At 33.1% G+C, this 14,534-nt stretch overlaps 2 protein-coding genes across 4 annotated transcripts in view; both read right to left on the bottom strand.

Annotated features, from left to right (window-relative positions):
* bif (protein phosphatase 1-binding protein bifocal) overlaps nucleotides 1-9,217 on the bottom strand; it is a 33,148-nt gene extending 23,931 nt beyond the window's left edge. For all 3 annotated transcript variants that reach the window (XM_070635469.1, XM_070635470.1, XM_070635471.1), the window contains exons 1-2: nucleotides 9,155-9,217; nucleotides 6,707-8,979 (exon numbers count right to left, since the gene is read on the bottom strand). In XM_070635469.1, coding sequence (XP_070491570.1) covers nucleotides 6,707-8,979; nucleotides 9,155-9,206 — 2,325 coding nt within the window. In that variant the 5' untranslated portion in view covers nucleotides 9,207-9,217. The remainder of the gene's footprint in view (nucleotides 1-6,706; nucleotides 8,980-9,154) is intronic.
* A 442-nt stretch (nucleotides 9,218-9,659) lies between these two features.
* On the bottom strand, nucleotides 9,660-11,114 carry LOC139086799 (insulin-like growth factor-binding protein complex acid labile subunit). Its single transcript, XM_070635396.1, has one exon. It carries the CDS (start codon nucleotides 11,112-11,114, stop codon nucleotides 9,660-9,662), a length of 1,455 nt encoding a protein of 484 aa, XP_070491497.1.
* Nucleotides 11,115-14,534: the final 3,420 nt, after the last annotated feature.

Below are 14,534 nucleotides of genomic sequence, written 5' to 3'. Positions count from 1 at the left end.
TTTCTATAAAGCGCACACGCTTAAAATTGCGATCGGATAAAAAGGAATGAATAAATTAATGTTGAGATAGTCGCTGTGCTGATTGGATTCATTTAGAATTCTTGAAGAATTTAATGTGATTGATAAAAAAATCTTTCGGATTTTCGACTGAATTGTTGGACATAAAAACAAAATTAAAGCTTCAAGGTGAATTTCGCTCTTTAAACCAATAAAAATATTTCATTGCAATTCCTTTACTATTTTGAAACATTTGTGGAAACATAAAGTCTAATCATGACCGAAAAGGTTAAGTAATCATCGTCGGAAATCATCATTTTGTTTTCAATTGAAATGTTGGTCAATAGAAAAGAAAATATTTTTTGAAATTATTCAAGAAATAAAACAAATCGTAAATAAATCGACCGGCGTTTTGTAATTTTGATTGTGAAAAATTAAATTTTAATTCAATTTTGAAAAATAATAAAAAAAAATTGTTTCGAAATTCACGATTTTTGATTCTTGTGAATATAAAGCTTCTTATATTCCCTTTCAGTGAGTAGATTCAGTCTCCTATAGTCATCAATTGTTATATTTATTTATAACTTTGAAAATTTTCCATTAAATTTAGTTTTCGACCTGTCAAGATATTGAATGTCAAATATTATCTATGACAAATGTAAACTAAAATTATAAACAATCTGATAATTTGAAATAAAATGAGTTCAGAAACCCTATGAAATTGATGAATTCCCTCAATGAATTCTTCAAGAAGGATAGAATGGTTTTTAACCCTCAGTCACCCATTCTTGCTAAATAAGCCAATTAACAGAAATGTTTAAGGGTTTTAACTGCTTTGAAAAAGTCCTAAACTGCTAGAAATTAGGAATTACTCTAATATTCCAAGATATTCCTCCTAACATTAGTGTAATACATATCAAACATTTTGACTACATGGAAACTCGACAGCAGAGCTCCAGAGCAATTTTTTTAGAATTCGCCATCTGAGGACGACAATCGTTTGACTCCATTTAATTTGACTTCATTGTTTTGTTGATTGGAGTGATTTTAATATTATTGTAAACTGTAGATCTACTGACTGCGATGGCCTGGTGAATTATTAATGGTCAAATAACGAGAAACGCCTTAGTACATCTCTGGATCTTATTGATCTAAATAGCTAAAGGTTCATTTAAATTAATTTCCAACTTATCTTCAAATTTGCATGAAAAATTAAAATTTACTCGACATGGAGCTTTAGTCAATATTTAGTATGGCCGTCCAATTAGCCCTTTGTAATAAATATCACAAATAAAACATTTTTCCACACAATACCAGACCCCAATTTTACAACAATAAAAAAGAATCATAATTTTCACTTTCTCTACAGTATCAATACAAGTAACATCCAGACTCAAATTATCTAACTACTCTTCAAACTCCATCAAATTACAACAACAAAAAACATAAACAACTCAATTTTTATTTCAAAACAAATCCGCTAAAAAGAGAAAATTGACAATAGTGCAAGTATGCGACAGTGAAATTCGATGTTACCTACTTCTTTTGTGTCGAATTTTATTTACTTTCATGCAGCATACATGCTCATGACTTTTAATAATTCATGTTATTATCATCAATTCTGTTTTTTGAGGGTAAAAGAGTAATCATCACCCAATTTCTCAGATATTTAAGCATTATTAATAAATGAGCAAAAAAGACATAAATTTTTAATGCGATCCCGTTTTAATACATTTCTAACAGAAACAGAGCATCGACAATAATTAGAAAAAATAAGGACTTAATGACCGTCCATATATTATGATCTGAATCATCATCAGCAGCAACAACAAAAACAAAGTTGTTTGGCGATGTAATGGTGCTGTTATCAATAAGAGCATACACACATTTAATGTTCAACACATTCAATTCATTCATGTATGTATATTTTTGTTTCCAGTTCTGATACTAAGCTCTTATCAATATCGATTTTTTTGATTCTTTACTTTATATCGGGGATTGATTGAGAATGATGTCTAGTGGATATTGAAATATTTGGGGCTGTATTGTTCATATTTATGTGAAGCCTAATCTTAAGGTCTCATTTAAGGCCTTTAAATCTAAATTTGCAAATTTTAAAATATCACAGATAGCATACGGAAGCCAGCGTTAGAGCCAACTGTATGCGTCATTTAAGATCAGTCACGAATCCCAAATAATCCGTAGGTCCAACGTCAAGAACTCTTCAAAATCCTCAATATGCACCATCTAAATGCAGCAGACCTCCTTCATTGGGTGAGGTAGATCAAGTTTACAGTCTCATTTTGAGCGACTGAATCAGTATTGTTCAAACTTGTTTGTGCCATGACACACCATGTAGTGTATCTACACCATGTAGTCTATCAGTAAGTCATGATCCAAACTAAACATGTTACGCGGTTTATGGAATTTTAGATGCACACTAGTGTGTTACAAAACACAGTTTAGATAACACTAGACATAATGTAATATTATCAAGTCCATTGTGTCAATATTCTAATTATTAGGTAATCTAGAAGCTCTTTTTCCTTTGTCTTTCGCTTTAATTCTAGTATCTGACTCGTATCTTGATACAACTTTGACCAGAGCTCAAAGTTAAGCTTGATTTTGTACATTAAGCATCGAAATATCCAAATTTCCGAAAAAGAACAAATTTATGAATGCTAGGATTCGAACCGACGATACTCGAGTTACCACATCAAATTTGAGACAAGTATCGTACTAATTCCACCAACAAGGCACTTTACTGCTTAGATCAATGTTGTCTAAATCTTGGTAGTAAACCACGATCGAAATTTCGTCGGAATACAGTTGGTCCAGCGGCACACAGTTTGGACAATGCTGTCTTAAACTGCAATAACTATAGTTTCTAATCTTTGCTTCAGATCAAAGTTGACAGAATTTTGGGAGTCCGGATTCTAAAAGTCCAAGAAGAAGAATCGATTGAACTTCAGACGCCACTAAAATTCAGCCACCAGTGGAGACGCATCCATTAAAATCTGGACATCACTAGAATCCAGACTCCTGTAGAGACTCTTCGTTTTTGAAGTCCTACCATATCAGCTTCATACTAAGCCATTCCAAAACATTTGATACATCATATCAAAATACATCCAAGCAATATCAAGTACAAAAAATTCTAACGGAAGCAAATCTGGCAACATGTGACGACCATGCTTGTATGAAATAACTTTTCAGGAGGGGAACAGAGAGAGAGAAGCAAAAAAAAAAAGTTCTCGCTTTCAGTCGAGACATGAAATATTTAATATTCTTGCTTCTTATTCAATATGTACTTCATGTATTTCTCTCAACTTAATAAATACCGTTCATTTTACTGGACTAGAGCTCTTTTCTTTCTATTTCTTATTATTTATTGCTCGAGAATATTTAAAAAAGAAGAATAAGAAGAAGAGAATTAGCACATTTAGGAATGTAAATGAATGTTGTGAACGAGGCGCATTTCCGTACACAATCAGTGTAATTGACTGTGGTTGAAAAATGATGAAATATTTTTAAAAAATTAAATGTTTGACCTATATTTGAATGAATTATGTGCTGTATAATATTATGTGCCTGTACCAAAAAATATTTTTAATAATGGGAATATTTTCGGCAGACATTCAATCGCGGCTGTAACTGACCTACCGACATGAGAATTGGACACTTATTAAGGTCGTCAATTTCTCAAAGGAATCGTCTGTGACTCTCACTTATTTTCTTATAAATAAATAATTGAGCAATTATTAAATTATCAAGATAGTTAGCACAATTTATGATGATAATTAATTAAAAGTTCAAATTAAGAATTTTTTAATAGCTAGACAGGTGAGTCAGACACTTTGTCAATCGCTTAGTCAACCAGTTATCTGGAAATTTAATCATATTTTTTATCAATCATCTACGTATTAAGTCCAAGGTTCGTAATACTTTCAAAGAATTAAAATCGATTCTTGTTATTGTATGAAACAATATGAAATATTAAAGGAAAATTGAACTATTAAGTTGATTCTAGTTTGAATAATTCAATCCGGAAGACACACGATGCTACCCAGACTCAAGTCCGAATAGCACAAGTTGGTTAATCGATTCAATTTCCAGCGACAAGCTGGAGTAGCTCTGGCATGATACCGAATTCAAATTGAGTCAGGCACCAAGTCAGAGTCATATAGGCTTGGTGCTAGATTTTTGATCGAGTAACCGAAAATGTCTTCCTGGATTGCATGTGTTGAAATGGACGCAAGAGTCCTTAATATCCCGAACTGGCAGAAGGTTTTGAAATATAGAAGCCTACCGTGCGCCTAAGCCAATGAAGGAAGTAAGTAACCGAAAATGTCACTTAGATCCAAAGACGTAAAATGTGTGCAAACTTTGTGATAAGACCAGCAATAGAGTCAGATGGGAGGCGTTTTGTAGAAACTCAGGCTCTTTATCGAAGCATGGTTCCAGTAAGTAAGTAAGCTACCGAATTTGTGCTGTTCGGCATCTAGATAAGTCATCAGTTCTGAATCCGGAATCCAATGGTATCAACCTAAATGTCAAGGCTATTTCAAGCTTGGAAATTTATTCATAAAAAATTCAAATTTAGAAATTCGGAATTATTTGACTGCATTTATAGAGATTTATTCTTGGAAGGGATTTGATCCCAAAAGTCATATTCATAGAAACACGGCTAGAGTATCAAAAAGTGGACTATAAATCTTATAAAAACTTGATTATTTATCTAGAAATAGGCAAATAAAGACAAACAGGTAGCAAAATTGCAATCTTCTGCGACTAAATTTGCTAAAACATCTTTATTGCTAGTGTATGTTTAATTCCAGTTTAGCATTTGGTATTAGTGATTGTAAAAGGGCAATCAGCGATAGAAGCAGCATCAGACGTCAACAAAGAAAGGCTATGAATCACAGTTATGGATGTTTAAGACCAATAAATTTAGTATTTAACTAAAATTCCTAGAAATTCATTGATTTTATCACAGAAACCCAACATATCCCTAAAACACATGTTTAAACCACAAATCAAGATCATTGACCATTAGCAATGCCAGTTAATCAAATTATAAATCACACTAACTACCCAGAAAAAAAAACAAATATAGCCTAACCAACCAGAAAATCAGTAATTTAATTCAATCAATCACTTAATTAACTGGCTTATTATCCAGTTCAAAATGAACAAAAACAAACCGCACAAATTCAACAAGAATTGGTTCATAAAATAAGTTAAGTGTGGGTCTGCATCAGGCACAAAAATATTATTTACAGTACACATATTTAAGTAATGGAATCTATTAAATAAGATATATTGTAAAGTATTGAAATCTATTTGAATATTTTCATATTTCTGCTCGTCTTCCTTTTACTTCCAATATTGTCTTATTAAATATGCCTTTTTTTAAGTAATATTACTTCAAATACATACATTAATATTATATATAATAATAAAAGTTATAGAAATGTACGTAACGGGAAATCGCAACAGCAGCAGCAGTAAGAATAAGTATTAAAAAATAAAGAATTTTCTTTTTATTCTCCATTTCAAGGCACAGTTTCTTATTCTTCATCACTACTCTCTTAAATTCTTTCTTTAACCATCTAACGATGTATGAAATAAAAATTAAAAAAATGTACTCGTTTTTACTGAGTGACTTAAGCGCATTTTTGAAAAAGCGATCAGGAATTGATGAGAATTCATTCGAAATTTTTGAAAAAGCTTGATTATATTATTGATTATATTACCTAATTATTGTTGTACCGACCAAGCGGTCATGGGTTCGATACTCGACAAAGGAACTTTTCCATTTGTTCTTTTTCGAATCATACGCAGTGGAAACGCGGTTCACATCCTCCATTCGAAGCCTAGAGACGATAAGTTGATAATAGCGTCATCGGAGGATTAGTTCTGATTCCACTATAAACTGCAGATCTATTGAGTGTAGATGTCTGGCGCATACTCATTCAATAAGCAATCATAAGCTGCAGAATGCCCTAACGTAGCTATTAATTATCAAATTTAGTGCAACAATGTTCTAATTGTTAAGAAGTCGGAAAATCGACCTCAAAGGTCCCGGGTTTGATCCCGGAGAAATTCTATTGGAATTTGGCTACTTTTTCGAAGTTCTTGTCATTTCATCTCGGTTTATGTGATTTGCGACACACAAATTGTGGCTAAGGACGTTGCACTGATATACCCATGCATGATACAGCGTGCAGAATTGGCTAAAACATAACGTCCATTGGGACATCACGACAAAAACCATTGTCTTTTAAGCCATAAGATCAACAAAAAATCAAAATCTACATGATCATCGCATCGAAATTATTTAAATCCATAGTTAAGTTGTAATAACCTCTGGCTAGGTCTCTTAACTGATCTAACAAAGCTTATTTGAGCTCCCTACGATTCCTGATTAACTGAAGATTTCATCAGCACCCAACCAACCAGACCAAGTGTATTATTAAGCTACCTTATCTTCAAAAATACGCTAAAAAAGTCTTTCATGAATGTGATTAAATCACGAAAAGTGTGTGTGCAGTATTCATTAGTAATATGAGAAGTAAGAGATTTCAATGCATCCATGATTTACCGTAATCGCCGCACGATAACAACAAAAAAAAATGTAACAGACAATTGTGAAGGGAACACATACAAAAAAAAGTACAAAAAATCAATTAAATATTACATAACTCACCTTCGGCAATTCACGCTTACGTCTGAGAATGAGACCGTCATGTTCAATATAATCGGGAACGTCTTTTCTATCACTAAAATTAAATACAATTGAATTTGATGATTGATCATCGCCTTGTGATGACCATGACTTCTTCTTAACTGCCCATTTTGTCGTTTGTGTATTTGAATTTGATGATGATAATGATGATGATGATGACTCACTATCACTGTTTAAGGAACTTTTATCATTATTATTATTATTATTATTATTATTTATGTTATTTTTTGTCATTGCCGTAATATTTCGAGCCGGTACTGGTGGTGGTGGTGGAGGTGGCTTTGTTGTTGGTTTTGTAATCACAAAATTATCCTTAATTGTCTTTAATTCACCATTATTAACCACATCACTAGAATTTTCAGTTATATTTTTCTCATAATTCACTTTTGTTGATGCTGTAGTGGCAACGACACCCGACAAATTATTATTATTGGTTATAACTTTTGTCACTGAACTTATATCGTCATTTAAACTTTTCAATTCACTACCTTTAAGTTCGACAATCACATTATTTTTAATTTTGTTATCACTTATCAACTCAATCTTATCAACATTCACATCAATATCTGAATCATCGATGGTTTTAAGTAGATTATTGTTTTTAAATGATTTTGGTGTTGACGTTGTTACATCCATATGTAAATTACTCAATTTATTTGATAATGAGGATATAATTGGTGATGTTGGATCATTTGATCCAGATATTTTCTTATATGATCCTTCATTGATAAATGGCGGTGACATTGAGTTCCGATATGGTGACATGATATTGGAGCTTGATGATATTGATGAATCGGAATTAACGGGTGAATAATCATTACGCATACGATATGATTCCTTATTATCAGCTGGTGACCAACTACCACTATTTGGAGACGATGATTTTGTCTCTAAATTATTCTTGATTATATTTATGTCAAGTTTCGGCAGCACTGTCTTTTCTTTTGTAAATTTAGCATATTTCTCACTATTATTCATTGCATTATTATGATTATTACTATTATTACAGTTATTACTATTGATACTGCTACTGCTGGTATTGTTACTGACTTGATTATAATGATTAATTGGCTTCGGACTAGATGTACGGGGTACAATATTTGGTTTTTTCGCACTTATTGCTGGCTTCTCCTGACACTTAAAAATGGCCATTTTACTTGCAATCTCTTGACCGATCGGTCGTGTTGCTGAATTACGTTTCTTATGTGCGGAAGCCTCAAAAATTCTCATCGTTTGTTTGCATATGCCAGCGGGAGGCCTTTCCCCATCATCAATAAGTGATGTTAAACGTTTTGGTGGCATGTTATATGTACGTTCACGTGCATTATTAATTTTATCTTCAATTGTAACATCATGAGACTTAATTTTAACGTCACTATTATCACTATCAATACTATGACGAAATTGTTGTTGCTCTTGACGGTAAATTAATTGATCCTTTTGCATGTCACGCTCCCAGGATGAATGATCGTAACGTAAAATTGCTTCAACTGATCGTGCACGTTTTAAATTTAAATTTTTATCGATTGAACGACTCGAGCGAATGTGTTGATGTTGTGGCGCATCGGGTATTGGATATGAATTGGTCATTGTTTTATGACTGTCTATACCATTACGATTGTTGTTTTTTAAGTTCTCATGATATACTTTATCATTGCTAATGCAATTTTTATCATGTAATTTGATGTCTGTCACTTCGTCAAGTTGTTCAATATCATCATCATCATCTTCATTTTCATCAAGTAAATTATTTAGACTTGTCGAACGTCTCAAATCGAGTATAGATGGTCGTTGTTTATTTGCCGACGTTTGTCGTAGTGTCAAACTTAAATATTTGCACTTTAATTTACTAACAAAACCGGGACCATATTTAAAATCTTCCTCATTCTCAGCCTGCACATCTGGTTCTATTGCAATTTCCTGTTTTGCAACCATTTTGTTATGCGGTCGATGATGACTCACCCAATTGTCCTCAATTTTATTATTATTATGCGCGGAACTAACTGCTGAATTTCTATTACTGTCTTTATCAAATGATTTTTTATTAAAACTTTGTGGCTGTTGATTATTTTTCAAGCGCGACGCATTATTACAGCTATTACTATTATTAACCACGATTTTTTCATGTGTACTGTTCTGCTGAACGTTTGCAACTAAAAGTTTTGATTTCGTCGGCGAGTTTGTTAATATTGTTGTTGCACTAGCTGTTGTTGTTGTTGTTGTTGTTGCCGTTTCTAAACAAGCACAGAAAATACGAAACAGAAAGAAAAGAAAAATCAGAAAAAACAGACAAAATATGTTTTTACATTTTTAAGCCTTTTAACAGGCAATTTCTAGCATTTATCAATGAAAATATACAAATAGCACAAAATATTATCAATTGATAATACTTTATTGCCTGTAGATTACCTGTTTCGACTAATTTTTGATCAAAAATCTGTTTTAAAGTTGAAACGCTCATCTTTAACGCGTTTTTCAATACAACTGAATTAAAAATGAGAAATTTGAATTTTAAAAAACCGTTAAATGCAATGTTTACTATAAAAATTATTCAATTTTATGATTTTTATTCAAATTTATTGTGGAAATGCTTATTGACAATTTTATTAATGAAATTCAGGTAGATAATTGATGAAATGTTTACTGTAATTAATTAATGTATGTAAATAAATATTAAAATGCATGAAAATTAGGAATTAAATTTTTGAACGCACTCCGAGGTGGAATAAGTATATGGCTTCATATTTCACCACAGCGACAAGCTCTCGTGCTCATTTTAGTTACATTATGTAGTTTCAATTCAAATGGAAGTAAGGATGAATAATATGAATCATTAAAATAGCTTAAAATCTACAAAATTCCAAAAAATTCTCAAAAAACCCAGAAGCTTCTAGATCCACCATTGTCAACCTTCTCAATAGCAAGTAACTCCATTCACATTCTTCTTAGCTTCTGGCCCATCATGACTCTTAATAACATTAACTCCAATAGCCTCAAATGTCTTCATAATGACTGATAAGTCATGACATTCAAATTGATTATTGGAAATATTTATTTCTCTCAATTCCGGCATAATCAGTCTGATTCTCTCAAATCCATCAAGTTTTCTTAATTTATTGCCTGATAAGTCGAGAAGTCTCAATCGATCAAGTCCAGTGAACATGTGCAAGTCAACACTTTCAAGTTGATTATCGGATATGTCCAATGTGATTAAATGCTTGCTGTTGCCGAATATTTCAAATGGAATGATCTCAATGCCGCAGCCTTTAAGGAACAAATACTTCAAGTCTTTCATATTTGAGAATGTGTCTTCCTGTAAGACTCCAATGTAGGAATAAGACATGTTCAGGAACTGCAGTTCCCCTAATGTTTTAAGCGTCGGAAACACATGTCCAATATTCTCATTCTCACTCAAGTCAAAATGGAAAATTTCAGAATTTTCACCGCTGATCACGAAGCTTCTGATGTCATTTTGCGACGCGACCAAACCTTTCAGGTCATTGTGGATGTGCAGCCATCGAAGATGATTATGTGATGCGACAAGATACTCAACCGAGCAATTATCAAACGAAATGACTTGAAGACGATTACTTTCCAGATGTAATTCACCAATTTTCATGTCCGGACATGTGAAGCACTCAATTAAATTATTTTTAAGAAGCAGTGCCTCAAATGTTAAATGCGACACGCTATGACTTTCACGAACTTCCTTAATTTCATTGTTATTTAAGTTTAGTTCCACTGACAATTTCTTTGTGTGTGCTAATGGAATTAATGTGCTGAAATCCAGTTCAGTAAGTCTATTGTATGATAAATCAACTTCATACAAGTCACTGCTGCATCCTCTGAATGTCTCTTCATTTATGGCACCGATTTGATTCCTTGACAAGTCAAGTCGCTGTAGCTTCTTCAAATGTGTGAACAGTCCATCTTCTAGGTCTGTAATTTGATTCCTGTCTAAATGCAGAATTGTTACATGCTCAGCATCTTTAAAGTCATCACGAGATATTTGCCTCAAATTTACATCCGACGCCCGAAAGACCAATAAACTTTTAAACGAATGGAACAGCTGCGATGGAATAATTATCAAATTTGAATTTTTAACAACAATGGCACCGACTTCTCTTGGCTCAATTATTCCATTCTTGCCATCAACATAAGAGTGTGATGTTATGTCGTGTACAATTTGAATGACACTGGACATTTGGATGACATTCGATAAATAGCAGACATAATGAGGTCCGTGACGAAAGGCAATTCCAGAACGATGATAGCTTGTTGTCTCCGTAACATAATCGTTGCACTTAAATGTTTGACGACGCTGCATCGATGGATGCACAAAGAATAACACAAATATTATCCACAACATGATGTTTCACCTTCGAATGAAAGCACTTAACTGAAAGCTTTTCATTATTTTGTTTCCTTTTTATTTAGTCTGGAGCATAAAGGAATGGTACAACAAAATGTAAAAAAAGATATTTAATGAAGCGCGTGTATGAATACATTAGCCATTTGAAAAAGCATTAAGATAAAGAAGAAAGTATAAAGACATCAATTAGAAGTTGAAAGGAATAGCTGGATTTTGGGGGTTTCTAGAATTGTTCTGCGGGATTCGAGGTTGATCGGGAAGTTTGTGGAAGAAAAAAGGCTCAGAAATTTTGCATTGTGTTGTAAGCTTGCTAAATTTACGTGAGGTAAGTGCCTTGTCATAGATTGCTGACTATAATTGCCAATTTTCTGTAAAAACTGTTCGGAAGTTTCTAGAATTAAAAAGACACTTTTCCACAACATAGCCCGAGTTGGGACTCAAACCCTACTCGAGGTCGTTTGTTCCTACCTTCTTCCTAAACCTTCTTTATCTATTCAATGCTCTTTGCAAAGCTCTTAATGCTGTATTAGATCCAGCACAAACTTCAAAAAGGATTACTGTAATGTTGCAGTGGAAAAATAGCCATGGTGTAGTTAGTCCTGTAATGGCCTATCGTCGGTATATTTTCGGAAATGTTGCAGCATGGGATACATATGCCACTTGTCATATGAGCAAAATGATGTAAGGCGGGAATGTCAATTAGATGTCAAAACATAGAATTTGCGATGGGGCCAGCCATAGAGTCAGATCCTTTTGTAATAACCTTGACTCCAAGTTGGAGCATGATTCTTGCAAGTAAATACTTTGTCATAGCAGCCCCCGATAGTTCAGTGTTAGGAACATGTGATCAGAAATTGTATTTAGTATGAGGGTTCGAATCTTGGTCGGGATTCATTATTCAAAAGTATGCTTACTTAGTTTGCTGTTTTTACAGATCAATTGTTAGATCAACAATGATTTTCCCCAGATTTTCCAAATTCTTCAAACTACACACCGGTATCTCCAAAAACCTACCACAAACCCCTATATCCCCAAAACACATGCACGTGTTTACATACAGCCTTATTGATGAATGAAATTTTCTCTCTCAAAAATTATTGACCTCTGAATTTATTGTATTTATGAATTTTGTAAACAAGAATCTTACGCTACAATGTCATGACAGTTAGAATTAATGACCTATGGGAAGCAACAAAAACAAAGCATGTGTGACACAATTTTAGTGTGTGTAGCAAAAAGTTTGAGCATAGATTAACTTAAGTTGTATAAAAATAGATTTGATTGATGCTCAAATTTGAATTTAAGACTCAAGAACTGCTGGACATTTTGTAATTGCCCCTATCTGATCATTAATGTTTCCCACAAAAGGATATTAAGTTTCATGCATTCTTGGAACTTGTTAGCATCAAATAGTAATTTTCCAATCAAATGTAAACAAGACATACAAACTTCCACAATGTTCGCAATTTAACACTTCTTTTCTAGATTTGCATCTTCTCTTTATGTTGCATGATTGTTGATAGTAAACCTTGAAAAAGTTCATTAAGCATGTTATCATTTTGCCATTGAACTTTCCGTTTCTTGTTTACATACACGTATTATTTATGATTGTTTGGGAAATTATTGTTTGTTTTGTGAAGTTGTGAATTTATAGTGTATGTAGCTGAAAATGGGTAAAAGAGCTCGTGGACGTCCGTAGAAATCTTAAAAGGAAACTGTCGATAGAGATAGTATTGCACTTAGTATCGGATATTGGCGAGTGAAAGTCAGCGATAGAGCCAGGCAGATCTACACGCGACTCCTGTGGTAGGTCATGGATCCAAACTGATCTGTACGACCAGCGAAGTAAGTAAGTATTGCTGAAAATCTCCGAAAATAATTAAGCCTCTTTTCAAACTATCCATGCCACCTAATTGCATTAATAGCCTAGTTACTAATCAATAGTAAGCTTCAATTGAATTGGTTTTGTTCTGAAAGTCTCTTAAAGTGGTAGAAGGGGGTAGCTGAGGGAGGAGGTTGCTAGTAGAGATTGTCGAGATTTGAAATCCATGGATGGGGTCAATATGACATAGAGGGGGTTGACATTTTGTGTTCCTTAATAAGTGAACCACATCCTAGCTAGGGTCCTCAAACAACTTCTCTCCCCAGGATCTCGTTCTAATGTATTTTCGTCAATCTGGGCAATTACATCCTTTCAAACAATTTTACATCAATTTTTCAAATGTTGGTTAAAAATAATATTGATCTACTTAGTAGAAAGTTCATCAATCTCAATGACTAATGCGGAATTTTCTGGTTTTTCCAATAAAATAACGCAACTAATAAAGGAAAATACTTATTATGAAGTTATGTAAATATGGGAAATTATAGTAAACAAAAAAGGGGAAAATTGTATAAATTGTTGGTTTCTTTAATAAAGCCGACCATCTCATAGAAATACAGCATAATATCCAAAAGAAGAACGTTGATCTTTTTGTGCCTAGCATTTAAATCTTTTATATCTTCGAAGATATGATACACAAAAATTAGAATTAAAATCAATTATCATGAATAACTTATACTGATTCATTCACAAAATTAGCAGGTCTTAATCATATTTCTTAAAACTAATGTTTACGTTGAAGAAAAATTCCAGCACATCGTATTTTCCAGCATGATGCAAATATTCATATGTACTGCTAGAACAACGAAAAAGCACCCGAATTCAACTAGATTTTCACTGGGATTAAACCCGGGTCGTTAGAACCGTAGTCCAACGCTCTAACCACTTGACCATTGCCGCTTTTTCGCTGCCGGAATTACTAGGTTTTCCCTTTAATTGAACCGGCAAATTAAACCCAGGTCGGTATGGTCGATTAGTCGACTCTCTAAACACTACGCCTGTTTCGCTATTTAAAAGATGACCGCTTTTAGGTACCGTAATGGTCTTTCTTTACCTGTTAAGGCACGATCCTGATTAAAATTTCAGTTAAGTACCTGATACTTATTCAAAAGACATAATAAAGTCATAAAAACTCATATCGTCCACAAAGATTTGAGAATGTTTACTCTTCAATACATGTAAACACTGGTAAACAAGAAGAAATGTAGAGCTTGATAACTTGATTGCATATTGTATAATCTTTATTTATACGGAATATCCCTTAAAAATCAAAACATTCTCAATCGTCTCTCTGGTGATCCTCTCAATTTTGAGTTAGATTCTATTAAGTCTCTCCAGAAATAGATGAGCATTATGCTCAAAAAATTTACATAAATTAGTCTTCATGTATTGACAAATATTCTCATATCAATACTAATTCCATTCTTTCCATGTGGTCAAATCATGTTTATATTCATATTGACGCCAATTCTCACAACCAGTTTCTGTTCATTATTTTCAGAAAATATATAAAGTGTCTCTTCATTCGTTTGGAG

Source organism: Chironomus tepperi, unplaced genomic scaffold (assembly GCF_022539635.2).
Source record: "Chironomus tepperi strain 1889 unplaced genomic scaffold, CSIRO-AGI_Ctep_v1 contig_89, whole genome shotgun sequence".
In the NCBI taxonomy this organism is placed as follows: Eukaryota; Metazoa; Arthropoda; class Insecta; order Diptera; family Chironomidae; genus Chironomus; species Chironomus tepperi.
This window is presented reverse-complemented; position numbering and strand designations above follow the sequence as displayed.

Excerpts from the sequence above, each read along its gene's own strand:
- LOC139086799 (XM_070635396.1), bottom strand. The coding sequence starts at position 11,114 with ATGTTGTGGATAATATTTGTGTTATTCTTTGTGCATCCATCGATGCAG.